This window comes from Symphalangus syndactylus, chromosome 15 (genome assembly GCF_028878055.3).
Source record: "Symphalangus syndactylus isolate Jambi chromosome 15, NHGRI_mSymSyn1-v2.1_pri, whole genome shotgun sequence".
NCBI lineage: Eukaryota > Metazoa > Chordata > Mammalia > Primates > Hylobatidae > Symphalangus > Symphalangus syndactylus.
The window spans coordinates 6,807,482-6,832,475 of NC_072437.2; the positions used below are offsets into that span (position 1 = coordinate 6,807,482).

A 24,994-nucleotide genomic window follows, 5' to 3' on the forward strand; every position below is an offset into this window, starting at 1 on the left:
AAGGAGAAGCAGACACATCCTTATTCACAAGGCAGCAGGAGGGAGAAGCGAGAGCACTAGAACAAACTGCCCCTTTCAAAACTGTCAGACCTTGTGAGAACTCACTATCATGAGAACAGCCTGGGGGACATCTGCCCCCATGATCCAATCACCTCCTTCCATCAACCCCTGATGATTACAGTTCAAAATGAGATTTGGGTGGGGACACAGCCAAACCATATCATCAGGGAAATATGGGGCGGGGAAGCCAGGAGAGGAGAAGGCAGCAGGGAGGAACAGGGAGACGTATGTGGCCCACCAGGAACTCAGGGATGCGGCTCCAGGCCATGGCCATGTCCTTGCAGTGCACTGCAGGGCACCAAGGGTGGGCACTGCCCAGTCCTGTGGGGATGAGCACGTGGTTACAGGAATGGGCTGAACTGAAGGAATTATAAAGAAAACCAAAATGGATTTCAAAATTTTTTCTTTAAAATATCTCCATGCAGTTTTTATAAGTTCCCATGACATTAATAAAAGTATTGTAAATTTCATTCACTCAAAAAATACATAAGAACTGCCTATTATGTATTATGCACCAGTGTTAGGATTTTTTATCCAAATATTTTTCCCAGTTTTGTTTGGCTTTCAAATTTGTTGATGATGCTTTCTGATATGCTGAAATTTTATATTTTCATATGAAATAGAATTTTTAAATAGTACAATTTCTTTCATTGCTCAGTATCCCAAGAACTTTTAAGTATCCTGTTTATAAATATTCAATTGACCCATGTTTATGGTCTAGCCTCGTAGTCCTGCCGTGTGGGCCCGTGGGTCTCCCCGCAAGCTCTTACTTTCCCAGGGCCTGTCCGAGTTGAGCTGGGTGTTGGATGAGTTGAGCTGGGTGTTGTCCAAGTTGAGCTGGGTGTTGTTCGGTGATACAGGTCTGCATGGGCAGATGGGAGGCAGCTTTTGAGCATCGGGGAAAGGACACAGAAGCAGAAATATCAAAGAAGAAATAAAACTGGCCTTGCAGACACAGAGGCCTCGCTGGTTGAGAATGGCTGGTTTTGGGGGGAGTGCAAAGGCCGTGTAAGCTCATGGCTGGAGCTCGAGACAGGAGACTGGACCACCCAGGTCCGTGCTCCGGGGACACGTGGCCCAGGCACTCCCTATTGTCAGCTGTTGTTCAGGTTGTTATCGAGGCCGCCAACACCCCCTCCAGCCTCAAGCATCCAGGTTGGAAGCTCAGTTCCATAAGCCTGGTCTCAGATGTTGATCTGGTAGGATTTCACCCTAACCTGATGACAATTTTCAAATTTAAGATGAAGATGTCATGACCAGGCTGTTTAGCCTCCAGCAAACACGTCCCCACAAGACTCACCATGAGCCCGTCCTCCCACTTCTTTCTAGTGACATGCTACACACTGGGGAAATGCTGAGAGCAGGGTGGGGGCAATGTGGCTACTAGGTGCTTGTGTCGATCGGAGACCCCCGTCTGGATAACAGGGGCAGACATGATGGGGATAGGATGGGGAGGGTGCGGCTTTCTGGAAGGTCTGGATGAAAGAGGAGTCATGAGGTCAAGAGAGGATTCTGCTGGGTCAGCATGGGACAAACGGGCAGGTCACAGATGAGGAAGTCACTAGCAGAGAGGTGGGGGTGAAAACGGGAGTGACGGGTTCACAGAGCCAGGTCCTGTGGCTGGAGTGGGGCAGGTGGGCCCAGCTGGGGCTTTCAGGACACCATTCCTGGGCAGTTAGGGTCTTGCCTGAGTGCTCAGTTAGGCAGAGACCCTAGCATGCTTTCTCTTGTCATTCAGGGCACTTCTTATTTCATCTTGCAGACAGAGGCTAATTTCGTGTTTTGGGGGGAATTTGATGTTACTCTCTCATCAAGTAGGTTTCCTTCAGTTTAACAAAATTAAAAAGCCCCAGGTGGTCACAGGTGTTGGAGACAAAAAAAAAGTCACCCTGTTGCAGAGACTCCACCGTATCCTGAATGCCTGGATGGGGAGAAGGCGAGTACACGGGAAGATGGAGTGTCACAGGCGTGGCAAAGCGGCACAGGGACACAGCAATGGGCAAGTCAGCCTCAGGCAGACAGGCCACACCCAGGTGCTTCACATGCACCTGGCAACATCTCATATATCACAACGAGTGGAGGAGAAAACAGCACTAGACCATTTGGGATCATTTAGAAATGAAAAACCAATGCTATTTTCTAAAAATAAACATGTTTGTATTATTTCTCCGTTAATCTGCTTCAGACTAGATACAACTTACTTCAAAATGTTTTCATTTATACTACTGCAATCCATAATTTATGTGTGCAATACATAATTACACCTGCCATTTTTACCTTCTCTATCTCAAGTATTTTGGTCAAATTGTTAGGCTCTTAAAGCTGACACTTACAGGAAAACCCTGGCTTAAAGTACTTGCTATGTTGTACACAATAAATATGTTGAATTTTATCTGTCAATTAAAAAAATTCATGCAGCTGAAAAAGCCTAATATGGTACCTGCTACAGTTCAAATGCTTCTGTCCCCTCGATGCGCAGTGCAAGCGTTGGGAGGTGAGGCCTGCAGGGAAGTGTTTAGGTCAGGAGGAATCTGCCCTCGTGAATCAGTGCTGCCACACAAAGGGGCCTGGGGAGTGGTTGGCTCTCCTGCTCTTCCACCACGTCAGCACCCAGCCTTCCTCCCTCTGGAGGACCCAGCATTCCAGGCGCCATCCTGGAAGCAGAGAGCAGGACTGACCTGCCAGCACCTCCATCTTGTTGTCCCCAGCCTCCAGAATTTCGAGAGATAAGTTTGTGTTCTTTGTAAATGACCCAGTTTCAGGCATTCTATTATAGCAGCACAAAACAGATGAGCACAATGTCCCTTAGGGAAGTCCTTGTGAGGCTCAGATCCTCACCTGTGCAGTTTTCTAAAATGGGGCACATAATCACCAAATAGACGTTTAAATATCAAAAGTTAGAACTTATCAATTAACACTGCATTAATTTGCTGTCTTGGAGAATAGCATGCTAATATAGAAATCATCTTAGTAAAAAAAAATTGGCTGAAATTTTGTGTAAAGATAAACTCAATACAAAAAATTAATAAAAACAGATTTTAATAAATTTCAATTATACCCTGATCATAAATTATCTTTATTAAAGAATACATATTCTTGTGATCTAAAACCAAATATTTTAAGTGATATATCTAATAGAAATTGACATGAAATTATTTCATTTAAAAGTTACAATAAAAGGCAAATAGACATCCATATTTGCCTCACTTTAGAAAACATAGGCTTTAAGAATCAAAAGTAAGCTTCCAAGCTCATGGCCAGGATTACAACTTCATATTACAGAAATGTTTAATAACAAATATTTGACCAACAGATTATAATTCTGAAGTTGTACATTGTTAAAAGCCTTTTAATTTTGCTTCTTTACGAAAAAGACTATGAACTGATGAACTCACAATAGAAAATTAATAATAATTTCAGGGAAAAAAAAAAGGCACGTCCAGGCACCACATTCAAGGCAATTGGTAAAACGCAGTGTCCTGGGTCTACTGCACATAATCAATGGACTGCAAATAAACTACTCTGGAAAATTCTAAAATAGGACAAGAATATTCTGTAAAAGCCGGGATAACACGACTGCACTGACGCTTTGCTAGAGAGCTGTTCTGTTGCCAAGGTGCGAGCTTCCCAGAAGGAGCAGCTGCCGGCCATCTAAGCGCTCACTCCCCACAGACGCCTCCCTTCCACGGTCCATCACCTCCGTGCCGTCAGAGGCTGGACCGTCTCTCTGGTCTGGGCACACACCTCGTGATTGCAGCTCTCCACAGCACCGGGGCGAGCAAGAGGCTGAGTGTGGTCACACTCAGTATAAGGAGATACACCTGCAACAGCAAAGTGCAGAGCGAGTCACAGAGACTGTCAGGACTAGCACCTGCAACAGGAAAGCACAGGGCTGGTCTCACTGAGCTGGGAGGCACACAGCAAAGCTAGAGTCCTGAGGCTGAGCGCAGTCACGCCAAGTGCTGGGAGGGACACCTGCACATCATAAATTCACTACTATCTCTTTAAAGCACATCGAAGTACAGCCAGAAGTTGAGGACATTGGGATGTAGGAGGGACTGTGATTTCAAGATCAATGATGCATGGTTAGTCCTGATGGGCCACAGGGTAACAGCTTTAGCCTGTGTTTTCCTGAAGGCCAACCCCAGGCCACAACAGTAACAAGCCAGCCTGCCCCACAGCTTCCCTGACCCTGGGGATGCGGCCTTGGGTCAGGCCCCAGGTGGAGCTTCCTGTAAGCAATTCTACTTTTCAGCAATTACTTCCACTGCACTCAACACCTGGACTTCTACCCTCCTCACACTTACAAAATGCAAGGAGACAAGCCCGTGAGTCCAAATGCCCAGGGCCATCTCAGTGTCCACAGGAGCCTCCACCCAGCTCTCAGGGCACACCTGGCATTACTGGTATTGCATGTTTCTGGGGTGCTACTTATGTGCACACTGGCAGTTCAGCTTTAAAAAGTTAGTTTTCTTTCAGAAGAAATATCTGACATTTAATTAGAATTGTTGTAAAAGGTTAATGCAACAGTTCAAGCAGTACTAACTGCAACTTTCCTCTGAAAACGCCACGTGCTGGATGAGCAGAGAGCAGCCAGGCCTCTGCATGCCCACCTGGAGGAGGACCCTGCCCCCAGGCCTCGCTGTGCTGCCGAGCCGCCTTCGCCACACCCGACTCAAACCCAGAGTGCAGCCCGTGCTGCCCGAGAAGCGCTCCGTCGGGGGAAGCCACTCACCTCCCGAGAGATGACGCCCGCTCTTCGTGCCCGGCTCCCCAGGACAAAGGAAAACTCGCTGACCTGGGCAAGCCCGGCGGAGACAATCCACTTGATGTACTGGCTGCTCCTCGGCAGAATGAGAGACAGGACCAGCGCCGCCAGGAGAAACTGCAAGAGCGGTTCATCACGTCACTGCTGAAGATCGGACCCGCACAGAGTTAAACACACACGAAACAGAGAACCCAGACGAGCCACAGGGACACTGCGATGGTCCCTGAATAACATGTCAAGTAGGGAAACGCACAGAAGCACTCCAAATACCCGAAGGCACCAAATACACACAAAACCTCTTAAATAATCCACACAGAACAAAAAGGCAAAATTAAGCCTTTAGGTTCATTAGCAGAAAATAATAAGCCTTGCCCACACCCCCCGGCCCCCGCCCCAACCAAACTAGATTAATAGCATTAAGCATGGGGTACTCAAGGTGGAAATTTCTTTTTAATACAGGGAGATGCGTGTCTCTGGGCTGAGCAGCTAAGAGCTGGTGGAGTGGTCCAACGATCATCACAGCTTCTGGCTCCTTAAAATGGAAACGACCTCAGTCACTGTCTATGAGCCAGAAAGCCACTGGTTGCTGACTAGGTCATCACACCTTCAATTAAATGTGAACACAGGCAGCTCGATCACTGGCAGTCACGGGGGACAGACGGAAAGTGCCTACACCATTTTCCGGTCTTTAAAAAGCACGTCTGCATCTGTCAGAGGAGGATGGGCTGGACTGCGGCCAAGGCCCATCCTGAGGGTCCCAAAACGTTGTTCCTCCCTTTAAACACCCTCAATTCTGAAACAATTGATCACATGGACAAACCCAGACCACCCAGCCTAATCTACATCTGCCTCCCCGGGGTCCAGTGGCCCAGTGGGCCTCCTCCGAGATGAGGGGCAGGGCCGGCTCTGCAGGCCCAATGTGGGCCCCACTGGAAACCAGGGCCACAGGGAGGGCTGTGCTGAGCCTGCAAACTGTGAGGGGCGTGGACCCTTCCAGTCCATACCTTCATCACCACCACCGACAAGGTGAGGAACACCAGCACCGTGAGCTCGTACGCCACAAACGTGGGGAACACGTGGAGCCCTGTTGGGAACAGGACAGACATGTTACGACCACAGGACAGCCTCTCCCAGTGCACACCATTTCTCACAACTTCAGTGTGTCACTTGCTTCAATACAGGAATTAGAATCCTAAATCCTCCCAAGTGCACATGTGAAAGCAACAGCAAATGCTAAAAAGCCGTCCCTTTCCTGAGCGAACCGGGGAAAACCCTGCCCCAGGGTGACCTGTCTGATATGGTGGGATCCCAGCTCCACTCCCTGCAACGGGCCTCAACTGCAGAGAACACAGCAAAACACACAGAGGCGGCACTCGGCCTGGTGCTCCTTCAGGAAATATTCCAGCTAAGGTGCAGATGATCCCAGAGGCCACAGCCCCACAGTGCCCAGGAGTGCCCAGGAGTGCCAGGCTCACAGGACGCCTGTGGTCAATGTTCCTTTCCTTTTATTTGGCTCACACATTTTGAAAAACAACCGGAAACGTCGTATCTACATATTTCTTCTCTCTGTTCTCAGGGCTCTCGGAAACCATGTGTGGCTGCCCACTGGGCTGCTCAGTCCTGCTGTCCTGCCGAGTGACGCAGAGGGGCCGGTGGTGCTGGGGCTGGGGCTGGGCCTGAACTTGGGCTCAGCTCTCCAGCCACACCCTGGGGCCGCCCAGCGATGCATGTTGGCCCTTGGAGGAAGCCCGGCAGCCCAGAGGCCTCCTCTCGATCAGAAGGACCCAGACCCCAGGGTTAGGTGCACGGAACAGGCCCATGACCTTTCTGCCGTTCACAAAAACACAAATGTGAACACTGGCCTTTTTTCTCTTGCTGCCACCTGGGGTTCTCTTGCGCTTGAAGGCTGCCTTCTCCGGCCGCCCAGTCTTCTAGCCATGGCCCCTCCTCCTGGGTCTGGGTCTCAGAGCTGCCCCCTCCATGCCCACTCTCAGTGCTTCCCATGGCCCCTCTTACCCTGGCCACCAGCCTGGCCCCACTGTGTCCCCCTCATCAGCCCCAGCCCCACGGTGGCCTGGGGTCCACCTCCCTCTCTCCCCAGCTGTCAGCCGAGCCCCGGCCCCAGTCCTGCTTCCCCCCAGGATGTCTGTGCCTCTGCCCTGCTGCAACGCCCGGTCCAGGCTGCCTTTGGCCACATTGGTGTCTAGGAAGTCACTACCGTCACGGCCCTACGTCCACGCCGGCACAACTGAGACAAGCTCACAACAGTGTATGGCACAGGGGACGCTCCCACCCCTCCCCAAAGGGGGCCCCACTTCGCAGCCACACAGGTACCCAGGGCTCCCCACCTTGGGCGTACCGGGCTGCGTTTTCTCCCCGCTGCTGCCCGGTGGAAAGTCTCCCCTTCATCTCCAGCCCCACTGGCTTCCTTCCTGCTCAGGAATGTCCTGTTCCAGAGATTCCAGGCTTCCTTCCCACCTCCTACCTCTGGACTTTTCCACGAGCCTCTCTTCCTCCCCAGCATGCCCTGAGCCTCCACCTCTGCACCTGGTGCACCCCTCACCCCGGCCAGTCGCTGATGCCCCGGAGGCTCCTGTGCTCTCAGCTGAGCTGGGCAGCTGTGTCCCTGCATCTGCTCCCCACCCCACCCTGGGCTACAAGCTCCTTCAAGGCAGGGCTGCCCTGGGGACACGGCTCACTCCACCCCTGCCTGAGCTCAGAGCTCCTGGCCCGGGGGGCGGAGAGGGGTTGGGGGGAGTGAGCCAATAATTATGGAGCTGAATGCATTCCAGTCAGTCCCCAAAACAGCAATGAAAGTGAGAGACGGGAAACCTCCCTTCACTTTCTTTAATGAGCTATGCTGACTTTTCTATGTCGGGTCATTTATTCTCAAAACAAACATCAAATCTATACCTGGTGTAGCATTGAGAAACTGTGGGCTCTGGGCTCAAGTCTTGGGTTCCCGGAGCCCACCGGCCCTACAGCACCCAGGAGCACCACACTCACTAACTGTGGACCCAGGTCGATGTTTCAATCTCTGTGTGCCTCAGTTTCCTCATCTGTGAATGTGGATTTGGAGGCTGAGTAAATGAAATATGCCATGTGAGGTGTGTGCCCAGCCCACGGCTGTGCTAAGGACGCTGCCCGCACAGACACCAGGCCATGGCGTGAAGGTGAGCGAGGCTGGCGGGGGTGCACACCTGCGTCCATCAGGGAGGGACGCCCAATGGCAAGGCAGCTCCCGGCGCTGTCCCAGAGCCAGCGGTGCCTGCTTCTGAATGCGGGGAACATGAGGAGAAGAGGATGAAATCCTTGCTGAAAATTTCACAAGACACACCCAATGACTGACATTGTCGATAAAGCTGGAAGTGACTAGGAATTAGGGAGCTGGGCAGGCATCTTCCACAAAGGCCAAGATGGAAAACACTTTGTGCTTTATGGGCCACTGAGCCACAACCACCTGCTGTGGACTGAGCTGTGTCCTGTAAACTCCTACGTCAGGCTCCAGCCCCAGTGTGGCTGTATCTGGAGATACGGTCTGTGGGAGCTACTTAAGGCAAAATGAGGCCATAAGCGTGAGAACCTAATCTCTCCACGCAGGCCGTGGCAGCTGAGCCACGGATGACACAGCCAGGAGGCACCATCTGTGGAGCAGGCACGGCCCTCGCCAGACACCTGGATCTTGGGACTTCCAGCCCCCACAACTGTGAGAGATAATCATCTACTGTTTGAGTGCCCAGTCTGGAGGATTTTGTTGATGGCCCAAGCTAATAAGTAGCCCAATAGCGGCTGCTGATAAAGAGTAAATGAGCAAGCGTGGCTGTTTCCATAGAGCTGCATTTATAAAGGCAGGTGGTGAGCAGGCCTTGGGCCGCAGTTGGTTAACCCCTCGTCTAGTGGGAAGAGCACCTGCTCCAAAACCTGGGCCGGAGCCACACTGCCATGTGCCATCCACGAGACCCTGACCTTGCTCCATGGTGCCTTCTGGGCCATCCTTGGGCACAGCAGCCCTTCCTCGCTCGGGGCCTAAAGATTGCCCTGCCCCTTTCACACCCTTCAGATGCAGCCTCGACTCAGAAGCACAGCCTGGGCCTCACCCAGCGGGCATGAGCCTCGGGGCTGGAACCTGAGAGTGACGCCTGCCGGTCTGCAGGTGGCTGTGGCTGTGGCTGACCTGCAGTGGAGTCTCTGCAGCTGCACCAGGCAGGCAGCCCAGACACATCTGCTGGAGCTGGGAGCTCCACCCAGGTTTCTGCCACCCTGAAGTGGACATCGGGTCCCACGCACAGAGGCAAAGGTGCCGTCTGAAGCAGGCAGATGCCATCTATGTGCCGCCTGGACTCCAGAACAAAAATAAGGTCCTGGCTGAGTTAGTGAAAAAAGTGAGCTATAAACAAGTTCTCGGATGGCAGAAAAATTAACTTGAATTCCCTGATATACTTAGTACAAAAAACTAGAGCAAAAACATGCAGAATGATGTGAATAGAAAGGGTTCTCAACATAAAAGAACTCTAGTTTGAAGATAATTAAGGCAAGCATGTCTGTGTAAATAACATATTCATGAAATTTTAGATTTTTAACAAGAGCAGCTCTCAGGCACACACGTGCAACAAGACACCGGGTCACACGCCACGGCCAGGGCAGCCTGGGGCTGGAGCAACGTGGGAAAAATCAGGTTGGGCCTGATCCATTTTATTAGTCCTCGTCTAAAAGAAGTGAAAGGAAGATCAGGAAATCAGTTTATTTAGCTTGCTGAGGAGGCATCACCAGGAGCGAGGTTGAGGGCACAGGGGGAGGAAGTGGGGGTCATGAACAGAGGGAAGGCGGGGGGCAGGGGGAGGAGGTGGGGGTCACACACGGAGGGCAGGGGGCGCAGAGCAAGGGGATCAAATGGCAGCCGAGAGGCTCTCCTGGGACACACTGACTCGTGAGGCTGCACTGGGGTCAGGAGGTCACGGAGCCCCTGCTGAATGGTCCTATTTCACCTGAGACAAGGGGCGCAAGCCTCCCAACTCTGTGCTGCTTTCAGGACTGCCTCGGCTATTTATGGCCTTTGAAGTTCGACATAAAATTCAGAATCAGCTTTTGAATTTTCCGTTTTGTTGAGGTTGTGCTGAGTCTGTGGCCCCTGTAAAGGACAGGGCATCTCAGACCCCGTGCTGAGTGGACAGCTGCCAGGGATGTGTCCCGACACCACACCCCTTGTGATTCCACCCTTTCAAATCACTATTCCAGGCTGCTCCACAGACCCCGACAAAGGGAGATTTCCAGAATGGCCCATCTCACTACGCTCAATTTAAACTTTTCGTGTCAAAATTAGTGTTTCCTCCAAATGTGCCACTGATGTGTTAGTTTCTGTGGCTGACCCTGAGCTCCCACGACTTGCCCTGTGTGGGCACCGATGCCCGTGATGAGGAGGTGATGAGAATAACACGCGTTCTCCCCTGAAGGTGATCTGGCCGCTTTCAAAGCCCACTGACAGCACACATCTCGGCGGTAATAAAGCATGGCAGTGATCAGCAATCGTGTGCGTGGCACCCACACATCTCGGTGGCATCCACACATCTCAGAGGCAATAAAGCATGGCAGTGATCAGCAATCGTGTGCGTATCACCCACACATCTCGGCGGTAATAAAGCATGGCAGTGATCAGCAATCGTGTGCGTGGCACAATCTTCCTCCTGCAGAATAGCCCGAGCAGCCAAAGCAACTCCAAGAAAAGAAACAAAGCCGGAGGCACCGGAGTCCACCTGACTCCAAACTCTAGCACAGGCTACAGCAACCAGAACAGCATGGCACTGGCACAGAAACACGCAGGCCATTGGGACAGGTAGAGGACCCAGAAATCAGGCCGCACACCCACAGCCATCAGCTCTTCCACAAGGCCTACGATAACAAGCACCAGGGAAAGGATTCCCCACTCAGCAAACTGTGCTGGGATCACTGGCCAGCCACATGCAGAAAACTGAAACCGGATCCCCTCCTGACACCACATACAAAAATCAAGTCAAGGTGTAATAAAAACTTAAATGTAAAGCCGAACACTGTAAAATCCCTGTAAGAAAACCTCTGAACATCGGCCTTGGCAAAGGTTTCATGAAGACTGCAAACGCAATCGCAACAACAACAGACAAGTGAGACCAACTAAACCAAGGAGCTTCCGCCCAGCAAAGAAGCTCTCAGCAGGGCAGACAGCCTATGAATGCGAGAAAATACTTGCAAACTATGGATCTGACAAAGGTCTTATATCTATTATCTATCAGGAACTTAAACAAATCTGCAAGCAAAAAGCAGCCCCATTAGGAAATGGGGAAGGACAGGAACAGACCGTCTGAGAAGACATTCACACGGCCAACACGACACGTATATGGAAACAACGCCCAGCATCACTGGTCATTAGAGAAACGCAAATCAAAACCACAACGAGACACCATCTCACACCAGTCAGAATGGCGATTCTAAAAAGTCCACAGGCAACAGACGCTGGTGAGGTTGTGGCGAAACGGCAGCGCTTAGACACCATTGGTAGGACAGTAAATTAGTTTAGCCGCGATAGAAAGTCTGGAGATTTCTCAAATAACTGAAAACAGAATTACCACTGGACCCGGCAATCCCACTGCTGAGTCTGCACCCAAAGGAAGATACGTCCTTCTGCATAAAGACACATGTGCTCACACTCTGCATAAAGACACACGCGCTCACACATTCATCACACCATTCACAGCGAACACACGTCCTTCTGCATAAAGACACGCGCACTCACACATTCATCACCACGCCATTCACAGCAGCAAAGACACGGAATCAGCACAGACTGTGAATTCCAAGGATCCCACTGCCCATCAACTGTGGACCAGATAAAGAAAATGCGGCACATATACATCAGGGAATGTTACGCAACCATAACAGAATGAAATCACGTCCTTTGCAGCAACACGGATGCAGGTGGAGGCCGTTCTCCTCAGGGAATTAACACAAGAACAGAGCACCAGATACCGCATGTTCTCACAAGTGGGAGCTCAACACCAAATACACGTGGACACAAAGACGGGAGCAAGAGACACTGGGGCCTGTGCGAGGTGGAGGCTGGGAGGAGGAGGGTGAGGATTAAAACACGACCGAGGGTCCTATGCTCATTACCTGGGTGACAAAATCATCCGTACACCAAAGCCCTGTGACACTCACTACCCGTATCACAAACCCACACACATACCCCGAGCCTAAAGGAAAAGCTGGACAGAAGAAACAGTATAATAAAATAAGATTTCTCTGCCCTCTATAAAGCAGACAACAGTTTCTGGCTACTAGCAATCCAAATTGAAATATGCTGAATACACTTAATTTTTAAGATAACCATTTTTGCTATATAAAATATATATGCACATAAACATATTACAGAACCACTCTGCATGTGTTTAACCAACACAACGATAATGTAAAGAAGGAAGATTACCTATGGAGGTGAAGAAAACGATGGCCAGGAAGTCGCGGATGGGTTCGATGGAGGTGGCGATCTCCTCGGTGACCACGGGGCCCTGAGAGGAGACGAGCGCTCCGGCCAGGAAACAGCCCAGCTCCATGGAGACGTCCAGCAGCTCCGTGACCTGAGAGAGGCAGGATGGAGCTTTACATGAGACCCCAGAGTGCACCAGGGTCACTCCCATCCCAAGGCCGCCCCGAGACCCAGCAGAACCACCACGACAAAACACAGAAGCTGCGCAAACGGAGCGTGTGTGTGTCTGGTCCTGGGGCCTCTGCTGGGTCTGAGAGGTGACATGTGGAGGCTGCTATTAGTTGGATTAACCTTACTGGGAGAAAAAAATTATTTAAAAATATTTGAAACAAATATCCATATAGATTGTGCTGAAATTTTTGAATGAGAATATTTTCCAATTGTTTTAAATATTTGTGATACGTTTTCTTTACCTTGAATCAGAATAGCCTGGTAGTAGTGTTAGAAACGCATTCCCATTACTAGCCTCAAAGCAGAGAGAAAGCGACAGGACGACAAGCAACGGCCCCAGGAGGGCACGAAGCCAGAGAGAAGCATCGGCATGTCCGCAGAGGCTCCTCTGATAACCCAGATTCACGGCCACATCAGAGTGCCGGCTGGACAGCCACGACACAGGAGCCTCAGGGCAGCTCTGTGAAACGCAGGCTTACGGCAGCCTTCCAGATGAGGCACGGCTGACACCGGCCAACCTGAAAGATGATTTTTATCTTGAGAAAACAAAACTGTAGACGATAGCAGCATCAGATGAAAAGAAACTCGTAAAGAACTAAGATTGATAATGGCAACAAAAACATGACATCCTGAGGGTTCAACCCAAAAGAAGGCCTGCACCTGACACTGCAGGACACTGAGACCCACGAAAGACAAAAGACTGAGATGACAGTGCCAAAGGCTCAGCACAGCGCAGCGGCGGATGCTCCCTCCCCTGGCCCTACAGACGCACATGAACGCCAAGAGACGTGTGTGTGTGTGTGAAACTGACCAGCTGAATCTAAAAACTCGAGTGGAATTTGGAAAGAGCATGAATAGAGCCAAGACGACCTTAGCACAGAACAAAGCTGGGCCCAAACATGGAGATGAAGCTGCGGTGCAGCCGAGGGCAGGCGGGCAGAGTCAGAGGAGCATGTGCACACACACACATGCACATGTGCCACAGGTACACATACCACACACAAAGCAGACACACACGAACACATACCACATGCATGCCACACAAAGCACACACATATGCATGCACACATGCCACACATACACCACACACATAAAGTACACACGCACGTACACATGCCACACGAAAGCACACACATGAATGCACACACAAACGCATACACGCACATGTAACATGCCACACACAAGGCACACACACGCATGCACATGTACACACATCACATAAAGCGTACCACACACATGTACACATGCCACAAAGCACAGACACACGTACACCACAAAGCATACATGCACACACCACAAAGCACACACATGCACACACACAGGTACACATGCCATGCACAAAGCACACACACATGCACACACAGCTACTTGGTTTTTGACAGAGTGATGCTATAGAAGCGGGGAAGGAGGTCTTTTCAACACATGGCATTCAGAAACGCACGTGAATGAATGAATCCTCATCCACTCCCTCACTTCCAACACAACAGAAGCTCACCTCTGGGTGGACTGAAGATCTAACGAGAAAAGCACAGCAGAACGCTCACTGACAAGAGTAAAGGGCATCTTCACGACCCAGGGGCAGGCGGATCTTTCACACACAATAGAGAAGATAGCCACGAAGAAAACAACTCAGAAGTGGATGACGCTGAAATTAAGAACTTCTGTTCATCAAAAGACACTGTTAAGAGAGTGAACAGGCGAGTCACAAACTGCGAGACATTGGCAAAAACATATCTGACGTGCTGGCATGGAATGTTTTTCAGCCATAAAAAGGGGTGAAGTGCTGGTGCGCACGGTGACGCAGCCAGACCTGGAGGGCGTGACGCTAAGTGGAAGCCAGACACGGAAGCCGCCACGTGACATGGCAGGAAGCAGTGGCCCACGGGGCCAGGAAGTGGCTCCGTGGCCTCGAGGAGGTAGGGAGAGAACTGAGAGCTATGGGGATTCCTTTGGGGAGGTGGATATAATTGGATAGTGGTGATGGTGGCAAAACATGTTGAATGCTGACTTTCAGATGATTAAAACGGCGAATTTTATGTGAATTTCATCTCAGTAAATAAATTTTAAAAAAGGACAAAAAAATCTGCCGGCATATAAAAAATAATTCCTACAAATGAGAAGAGAACCCTCACCCTACAGAAGAATGACCTGGAGGCTTTAATAGGAACACCGCCAGGACAACACCCAGGTGCCACCGAGCTTCTGAAAGGGCTCAAGGGACCGGCCATCGGGAAGTGGACGCTGGAGCCCCCATCAGAGCCCTGAGATGCTCCACACCTGGAGCAAGTGCAAGGGGGCTGTGGAGCATGGCGCGCTCGTGGCATGGCAGCAAGACAGGCTGGCATGGCGATTTTGGGGAAACCCACGTCATGACTAAGGCTGAGCTCCTGTTTACTGTGATCCCTGCAACCCTACCTACACAGGTGCTGTACTAGGCTCATCAGCAGTGAAGCACCTTCCAGAAACATGAGAATGGGCAGCAGCTCTAAATGGAAACGAATCCCAAGACTGAATGGGGGAAAGAATACATTGTGGCATCGGGTGCAGATGTGCAGAAGGCCCAGCACCCCAAGCGGCTGGCAGCAGGTGCAAGGTGAGGGCTGCCCAGAGAGCGGGAAAACCTGAGAGCCAGGCAGAGTCACCGTAACGGAAGAAGCCACTGGGAGGGCGACACGGACGTTGTCCAGATAAGACAATTTCGCTGGAAGTTATTTTCAAAGACAAAAATACTCTGGAATGGATAAAGCAATGTAAGAATTCAAATAAGTCACACTCTTAAAATAGTTAAAATCACTACAACCAGAAGCAAATCATAATTTTCTCCCAAGTTTACAAAACACTAGCAGGCAATTAAATTATATATAAGAAATAATTTGTGTTAATTTACTTTTTTAAAATGGAAACTCTTTTTTTTTTGAGACGGAGTCTTGCTTTATCACCTCTGCCTCCACCTCCCTGGTTCAAGTGATTCTTTTGCCTCAGCCTCCCAAGTATCTGGGACTGCAGGCAGGCGCCACCATGCCCAGGTAATTTTTGTACTGTTGGTAGAGACGGGGTTTCACCATGTTGGCCAAGCTGGTCTCGAACTCCTGACCTCAGAAGATCTACCCACCTTGGCCTCCCAAAGTGCTGCGATTACAGGCGTGAGCCACCGCGCCCGGCCGGAAACTTTTTATTTTGAGATAATTATATATTAACCTGCAGTTTTAAGAAATAATACAAAGTCCTCATTACCCTTTAGTTTCCCCAATGGTAACATCTTGCCAAATTACAGCACAAGACCCCACTCAGGTGCCGATACGGACACAGTGAAGACAGCGAGTGCCATCCCCAGCCCCTCCCCAGACCCCCTCTCAGGTGCCGATACGGACACAGCGAAGACAGCGAGTGGCATCCCCAGCCCCTCCCCAGACCCCCTCTCAGGTGCCGATACGGACACAGCAAAGACAGCAAATGCCATCCCCAGCCCCTCCCCAGACTGCCCCTCCTCAACTCCTAGGAACCACGAGCCTTTCCTCAACTTCAGAATCTTCTCACCTCATAAATGTGACATAAAAGAACCACACAGTACGCAGCCTTTGGGGGCTGCCTGCCCACTCTGCGCAGTTCTCGGAGGTGTGTGCCAGTGGTTTTACTGCTGGGTGGCGTTCCGTGGTATGGACAAAGCTCGGTTTGTTGAACATTTATTTACCCACTGAAGTACCTTTGGACTGTTTATGGCTAATACGAATAAAGCTGCTATAAACACCTGTGTACAGGCTACTGTGTGAACATGGCTTCGTTTCTCTGGGAGAAACAGCAGGAAGAGCACCTGCCGGGCTGAACGGTAAGGGTGCACAGGTGCACTGTTGGGACAACGGTGACGGTGCCCAGGCGCGCTGTCAGGACAACTGAGACTCTCTATGGGGGTCCAGGAGCATTTCCCGCCACTTTCACGTAAAGACTGTCATCTCAGTAAGGAGAAGCCCACTTTCCAAAATGAACTTTATTTTTTTAACCTTTCACATGGCAGAAGTTATACAGTTAATTAGCACGTGAGCAACACAGAGTTAAAAACTGTTTTTCCAAACTTAATTTTGTATTTCAGGTGCAAAGCTATTTGAAAATTTAAGACAGAGTAGCATGGTTTGATATTAGTGTTTATGGCGCTTTTTATGATCACAGTTTTTTTTTTTTTTTTTGATTTGGGGTCTTGCTCTGTCGCCCAGGCTGGAGTGCAGTGGCACGATCTTGGCTCACTGCAAGCTCCGCCTCCCAGGTTCACGCCATTCTCCTGCCTCAGCCTTCTGAGTAGCTGGGACTACAGGCGCCTGCCACCACGCCCGGCTAATTTTTTTTGTACTTTTAGTAGAGACGGGGTTTCATCATGTTAGCCAGGATGGTCTCGATCTCCTGACCTTGTGATCCGCCTGCCTCAGCCTCCCCAAGTGCTGGGACGACGGGCGTGAGCCGCCGCACCAATATGGGGTCTTGCTCTGTCACCCCGGCTGGAGTGCAGTGGTGGGACCGCAGGTCCCTGCAGCCTTGACCTCCTTGGCTCAAGCCGCCCTCCCAGCTCAGTGTCTCCAGCAGCTGGTCTATACGTGAGCGCGACCACGCCCTGGCTAATTTTTCTGTTTTTTGTAGCAGAGGGGTTCTCACTCTGTTGTCCTGGCTATTCTCAAACTTCTGAGCTCAAGTGATTCTCCTGCCTCGGCTTCCCCAAATGCTAGGATTACAGGTGTGAGCCACTACACCCGACCCACAGATTTGTTTTTAATGAAATACTCACAAACAGTATTTTTGCAAAGTGCTTAGGAGTATGAGTCACACTAGTTAAACGGGTTTAGCTCACTGTATTATATATTGATGGGTAGTATAAGAAAGTGTGTATAAGATAAAAAACACTAGTAAATGTTTCAAATATTTTAACCATTATTAAAATGAAAAGGTAAAGAATGGATCACAAGAGTTCAGTGAAAGAGATTATATATCAGATTACATAAATAACACATAGTTTGAGAATTACCGTTAACATTAAGAAGATAAAGGCAGATATTCCCAAGATCAGGATTTCTTTGTTCCCCTTGCTTTCCATGTGAAGCTTCCGATAATACGGTCCAATGAGATACTTCTTTATAACAAGACATAAAAGAAAAACCGCCGCTAGCGAAAAAAGAATCTGACCAATCAAAACCAGGATTCGGAGAACTTCCATGACAATGCTAGGAAAGAAAAAAGAGACACGTGATTTCACTTCCAAAACACACTTCTCTAAAACTCAATAAAATAATCTTTCACTTTTTTCTTTAACATGCTACAAAATAAATTACCTGAATCATACACATCTTTATTTTCAAATACAAAAACACCTATGAATCATACTCATCTCAGAAATTAAGTTGTGTTGAGCCAAAGGTAGAAGCTGGATTGATTTGCAGTCAATACTTTGGGGTGAATGCGTATTCTAGGATGTGAAAATTCTCGACTGATGGCGTTCCTATCTCAGCTGATGCCTGATGATAAAATTCCTCGCCAGGCCTCAGCCGCACATCAAAGTGTCCGTCAGGCAGCGGTTGCTCTCCGTGCCCCACTGCAGTCACCTGATGGACGAACTCCAGCGACCATCAGCAAGGCACTCCCGAGGCAGCCAGCTCTGAAGTCTGTGTCTGTGATTCAGACACAGAGAAAGTGATTCTTTGCTATGTTCTGTTTAGAATATACTACCCAGATCTCAGAATAGATCACCATCTCAGTCAACAGACTTCCACTATCTGCGGTCTTTACAAATATACCTATATTTGACCTTAGCCTTCCACCACTCAGGCCACAATTCTGGTGAAAGTTTCCTTGGTGGAAGAAACCTATGATTTCCAAGGGCATCAGCCTCTGCAGTCTGGCTTAAAGCACAAGTGCTGGAAAAGCAAATCTCAAACTGCCACGATTCCTTGGGGGAATCAGAGCAGCGCTGGGCTTGAAGCAGAGAGGGATGGAATGAAGGGATCAACAGCGGCCACAGAAGCAAATGTGAGGGAGCATCATTCAGAACTCGCTGCAGGGCCCACATCTGCGACTTGGAGGAAGGCCCCTTTCTGCAGCCCTGGCAGGAACGGAGACAGACTCACAGCCAAGCAGGCCAAGCCTGCCGCACTCCTGACAGCTTTGCCACACTGCCAGGCCCACGTTTGGCCCTGGGCCCAGCACCGTGGTCCCTGCCTGGGCTGCCACCCCTTCCCCCACAGCTCCAGTGGCCTCCTCTTGATCCATCTGCTCTCCACACAGAGGCCCAGACAGCTCATCAGGACCCTCAATCAGCTCCCAGACGCTGGGATGGAACCCAGGCTTCTCTGCCCTGCCATGCCCTTCCACTGCCCCAGCCCACCCACACAGGCCACAGAGCCCTTTGCCTGGGAGGTCCCTACCCTAGACTCTTCTCCCAACAGGCTTAGCTGCGTTCCTCAAATTCCAGCCACATCTCCAAAGGTAGAGCCTGTGCCAGTCTGGGGGTTCACTACTGCTCACCAGCTCATCTCCCTGTTTGAATCATTCGCAGGGCGGTTCCCCGCTGCAGACGTCTGGTCTCATTTGTTCATCATTCATTCCTTCCCTCTCCAAAACACAACAGCAGCTCCCCACGTGGGGAATGTCCTCTGCTGAGCTCACCCTTGCATCCTGAGCCCCTAGAGCACTGTGTGCAGAGCACTGCGTGCCACCTATTACGGCAGCCCAGTAAGAACTGTACGATCCCCACTGCTACGTCACAGATGAGAACAGGGACAGAGACCAGGTGATCTGCTCCAGGCCACACACCCAGCGCAGAGAGCTGGGGACGACCCAGGTATCTGACTCCAGCGCCAAGCCCCTAACGGCTACACAAGCTCTCCACAGCCACCATCCCAGGGTTTGGATTTAGGTCTAATTCTCAGAAGACTCCCACAGTGTCCATCAAATGCACGGTGATGAGGGCTCAGAAAGTTGCCAATCAGAAGCCACAGTGCGCTCAACTCTGACCTCTTTGAAACATGATCACCGTCACAAGTTTCTCAGAATTCTGGCTCGCCGCCATGCCACCTGCAGGTCCATGTGTGTGCTGCTCTTGATCTGCACATATGGGGTGCACCATGTCCACAGCTGTTCTGGCTGTCTCAGCGTATTTGGACAAGCTTCCCATCAGCACATGTCTGACCCGCTGACAGGTGAGGAAGGGCTCCCTGGCGGGACGCACCATAATTTGCTCAGCCAGATGCAAGGGCTGTCCCGGTTCTCACACTGACTCCACGGTCATCCTGGTTCTTGGGCGCTGCGGTGACCAGGGAGCCTGTGAGTCTACTGATGGTGGCAGCGGGTACTCACTAAGGGAGCCAGGCGCCTCCCACTATGATAGGCACTGTCTGGTGGGCTGCCAGGAGGTTGCTCCAATTCCCATCCCAACAATGATGCCCAAGGCACCCCACTTCCCAACCCGGGCACCACCCAGCTTCTAACGGTGCCCAGTCTGATGGGCGGGCGGTGCCATCACCCTTCTTTGGTGTGAGGATGGGTGCTTCCTACTTTACTCAAGTCTAATAGCTGCTTTGCTGCTGACCTGTTTTCAAACTGAGTTATTCATATTTTTCTTATTAAGGTACAGGAGACCTTTATAAGATAAGAAACATAAGCCTCTGTCTTTAATATGGGCATAAACATCTGTTTTTCTTTATTACAGCCTTCTGTGTTCTGTTCTTTACCTGTGAAATATTTTGAGGGAAAGAGTTCTTTCCTCTAGGAATAATTAAGGTTAATTCTGAATAAAGCCTAATAAGAAAGCAGATCTATTATGTTGCAACTAATTTTATTTTTTTGATATTTTAAATATAAATTTTCCCTGGTTATTAAAATTGAAAGGGAGGTTTTCCTAAATTACAGAAAAGTATATATAGTAGAAAAAACTTACTACAAATCTACTAGTCTACTAGTAGAAAATCATTAACACCTTGTTATGTATATATATATATACTTCTAGTCTCTATTCATGTTCTTCTATGTCTAATTAAAATAATATCGTATATATTTTTAACAGCTATCATATATAATTCACTTACCATACAACTTACCCATTTAAAGTATATAATTCAATGGTTTCCAGCATATTCACAAAATTACACAACTATTACCACAATCCATGTTAGAATACTTTCATCACCCCAAAAAGAAACCCTGTACCCATTAGCACTTCCTCCCCATCTCCCCCAAACTCCCCAGGCCCTGGCAACCAGTAATTCATTCTGTCTGGACTGGCCTAGTCTGGACGTTGGTATGAATGGAATCACACAGCGTGTGGCCTTTTTGTCCGGTTCTTTCAGAAGCATCATGTTTCATCTGTGCTATAGGATGAATCATGTTCATTCTGTATTATGGCTGAATAATATTCCTTTGCTTGGATATAGTATGTTTTGTATACCTACCTGTTATCTAATTGACATTTGAGTTCTTAGTACTTTTTAACTGTACGAATAATGCTGCTTGAACATTCATGTACAAGTTTTTCATTGTGGTGAAATTCTCATACCATCAAATGTACCATGTTAACCATTTCTGAGTGTGTAACTCTGTGGTATCACTGGATTCGCACTGTTGTACTCCCATCATCACTGTGTATCAGTCTGTATGTGGAGGTGTGTTTTGTTTCTTGTGGGTGAGTACCGAGGAGTGAACAGCTGGGTCAGATGGGAGCTCTGTGTTAGCATCATGAGGAACGTGGTCTACAATTCTGATTCTGGTTCTGTTTCTTTTTTTTTTTTTTTTGAGATAGAGTCTTGCTCTGTCGCCCAAGCTGGAGTGCAGTGGTGCGATCTCAGTTCACTGCAACCTCTGCCTCCTGGGTTCAAGTGATTCTCCAGCCTCAGCCTCCCGAGTAGCTGGGAATACAGGCGTGTGCCACCACACCTGGCTAACTTTTCGTATTTTTAGTAGAGATGGGGTTTCACTGAGTTAGCCAGGGTGAATCTCAATCTCCCGACTTCATGATCCGCCCCCCTCGGCCTCCCAAAGTGCTGGGATTACAGGCATGAGCCACCGTGCCCGGCCTAATTCTGTTTCTTAAGTTTAACAGCATAACAGAGTATTTTTCCGAGTCATTAACTCTTTGTAAACATGAAGTGTCATGACTGAATTACAACAATCTCGGTGGGATCAATACCTGTACTGCATTAATTTTTTGAATTGGAAAAAGGAAAAAAAAAAAGCTTTAAAAGTGTTCTGATTAAGACAATGTCTTATGCCAAAATTTTAGACCTGCGTGTAACTGGAAAGAAAGTGGCAGTGAGATCAACGTGGTATTTGAGCTTTACAAATGCCCCGCAGTCTCTGCCAGGGCTCTGCCTGTTTAGCATGGAGAGTCCGCCCTCTGTTGAGAATAACTGGTTGTGCGTGGAAAACGCTCAGACCTCTTAACTAGAAGTCAAGTCATCTCCAGCTAGCATGACAACCCTTCCTTCTGTTGTCCAAATTATGCTGTTCAACTTACGTTGAACATTGTAGCCAGAAGGAATAAGAACTGATTCCGATTTGGGGGTTGGGACTAAAAGCGTTATTTTTCTGATATTTAAAGGCATCTGGATCAAAGGAAAATGGCAGTCATAAGGACCCTCTTAGCGAATGAACTCTAACCACTGCTTCCACCAGCGGCTGCACTAAGTGCCCTGCCTGGTTTCCTTTCAGTCTTCCCACGGTCCACCAGGTAGGCACCGTTCCCACGTTCTCCCCAATTCACAGCAAGCTGCCAGGGCTTGCACGGCCAGAGCATGGCCAAGCTGGGGCTCTAGCCTGGGCTGAACCTCTGGTAAACCCAGGTAAACAGCCGTTCATTCCTTCCATTTTCCTGCCTGCCTGGCTGAGCTACCGACAGCCGGGAAGACTTAACATAAGATCTGGCAAAAGGCAAATACTAAAAAATTCCTCCACTCCACCGTCTGCCATGAGGAAGCGCTTGTCAGCCGTTCGGGCGAGGCGGGGCTGGGGGCCTGGCAGGAAGCAGAACCCCCTGGCCAGGCCTCACACCACCCTTCCCAGGGAAGCCACTGGTTTAAAGCCTCCTAATAAACACACGAACCACCCAGGATACAACAGAAAGTCGCTCGTCATATTAAGAATCGGGAAAATCACAACTGGAAGGAGAAAAGACAAGCACCAGACTTCACATCCAGACGAATGGATACTGGAGTTATCTGATGAGGGCGCTAAAGCAGCCATGATTACAACGCTTCAAAAGGCCACAAACACTCTCTGTAAACAGATAAAAAACAGAAAATCTCAGCAAAGAAATAAAGGCTACATAAAAGAAGCAAGTGGAAATTATACAACTAAAAAAATACAGTCATAATAAAAATCTCTGGGGATGGGCTAAGTGGCAGAGTGGAGACGAGAGAGGGCAGAACCAGTGACCCCGAGGACAGACAGAATTCATCCGCCTGAACAGAGAGAAACAGACCGGGGACGGTCAAGGCCTCAGAGGCCCGCAGGACCCTAACGAAAGAGCAGATTTCTAGGTTGCTGCAATTGCAGAAGGAGAGAACAAGTGGACTGCAACAGGGTGTGAGGAAATAATGGCTGAAAACTTCCTGTTAGCCAAGAGACATAAACCCACAGACGCGAGAAGCCGAGTGAATTCAAACAGAACAAACCCAGAGAAGTCTGCTCCGGGATGCACGGTAATACAATTTCTGAAAACTAAAGACAGAGAAAAAACCTTGAAAGCTGCCAGAGAGAAACCCCTCATTCCTTCAAGAGAAGCACAAGTCTAAACGGCAGCAGGTTTCATAGCTGGAACACAGAAGCCGGGAGCAGGGACAGGCGCTTCCCAGGCACTGGATGAGGAGAGCTACCACCTGGAAATCCACATCCCGCGAGATGCCCTCAGAGTGACGTGGAGACAAAGGCCATTCCCGGATGAAGAAAAACATAGAGAATTTGTGGCCAGCAGATTAACTATGAAAGAATGACTGAAGAAAGTTCTCTACACAGAGAGGAAATGATTACAGAAGATAGATTGGAACATCAGAAGGAAAAGAAGACCACCAGAATGGGTAAAAACAGGTGGGAGGAGAATAGATTATCCTTTTCCTCCTGAGTTTTCAAAATCATTATTTGATGTCTGCAGTAAAAATTACAAAACCATCTGCTGTGGTATTCAATAAAAGTAGGGAAAAGACAACAATTACACAGTCATGTGTCACTTCACAATGGGGACACGTTCTGAGAAGCATCATGAGGCAATTTTCATCATGTGCAGACATCCCAGAGTGCACTTACACGAACCCAGACCCACCCAGGCTGCCTGGTCCAGCCTCCTGCTCCTGGACCACACACCTGCACAGCACGTGACTGTACTGAATACTGCAGCCAACTGTAACACAATGATAAGTATGTGCATATCTCAACACAGAAAATACACACTAAAAGTATAGCATCAAAGGTAAAAATGGCACACCCGTACAGGGCGCTTGCAGGACTGGAAGTTGCTCTGAGTGAGTCAGGGAGTGAGGGTGAGTGAATGTGAGAGCTTCGGACACTACTGAGCACCACTGCAGACGCCACAGACGCTGTACACTCAGGCTACACTGAACTGAGACACTGTCTCACTGTGTTGTCCAGGCTGGACAGACGCTGTACACTCAGGCTACACTGAACTGAGACAGTGTCTCACTGTGTTGTCCAGGCTGGACAGACGCTGTACACTCAGGCTACACTGAACTGAGACAGTGTCTCACTGTGTTGTCCAGGCTGGTGAGTGGCAGTATGATCACAGCTCACTGCAGCCTTTATCTCCCAGGCTCAAGCAATCCTACAGCCTTTGCCTCCAGAGTAGCTGGGACTACGGGTGTGTGCCACCACACCTGGCTAATTTTTTTTTTTTTTGGTAGAGACAAGGTCTTGCTATGTTGCCCAGGCTGGTCTTGAACTCCTAAGCTCAAGCGATCCTCCCACCTTGGCCTCCCAAAGGCTAGGATTACAGGTGTGAGCCACCACACCTGGCCAACTATGCTGAGTTTATTAAAAATGTTTTTCTTTCTTCAGTGTTAACCTTAACTTACTGTAACTTTTTAACTTTATACACTTTAAGGTTTTTAAAAACTTTTTGACTCTTTTGTAATGACACTTAGAAACTGTACAGCTGTACAAAAAATATTTTTTCTTTTTATTTATTCTATAAGTTTTTTCTATTTTAATTTTTTTTTAACTTTTTAAACTTTTTTGTTAAAAACTAAGACACAAACACACATTAGCCTAAACCCGCCACAGGGTCAGCACCATCAGTGTTGCTGTCTTCCACATCCACATCTTGTCCCACTGCGAGGTCTTCAGGTGGAAGGTGGAATAACAGCCACAGAGCTCTCGTCTCCTATGATAATGGCTTGTTCTAGAACAGCTCCTGAAGAACCTGCCTGAGGCTGTTTTCACAGTTAACTCTTTTCTTTATAAGTAGGAGTACACTCTAATGATAAAAAGTATAGTAAATACATAAA

The 24,994-nt window shown here is 49.1% G+C and overlaps 1 protein-coding gene across 14 annotated transcripts in view; it reads right to left on the minus strand.

Moving 5' to 3' along the window:
* Positions 1–3,082: 3,082 nt before the first annotated feature.
* TMCO3 (transmembrane and coiled-coil domains 3) overlaps positions 3,083–24,994 on the minus strand; it is a 58,596-nt gene continuing 36,684 nt past the window's right edge. For 9 of the 14 annotated variants that reach the window (XM_063618555.1, XM_055245097.2, XM_055245107.2 and 6 more), the window contains 5 exons: positions 17,521–17,716; positions 12,282–12,432; positions 5,833–5,912; positions 4,796–4,945; positions 3,083–3,881 (listed from right to left, as the gene is read on the minus strand). In XM_063618555.1, the coding sequence (XP_063474625.1) occupies positions 3,768–3,881; positions 4,796–4,945; positions 5,833–5,912; positions 12,282–12,432; positions 17,521–17,716 (691 nt within the window). In that variant the 3' untranslated portion in view covers positions 3,083–3,767. Of the gene's footprint in view, positions 3,882–4,795; positions 4,973–5,832; positions 5,913–12,281; positions 12,433–17,520; positions 17,717–24,994 lie in introns of those variants that run through there. The other 5 variants (XM_055245103.2, XM_063618558.1, XM_055245100.2 and 2 more) reach the window with 2 other exon arrangements.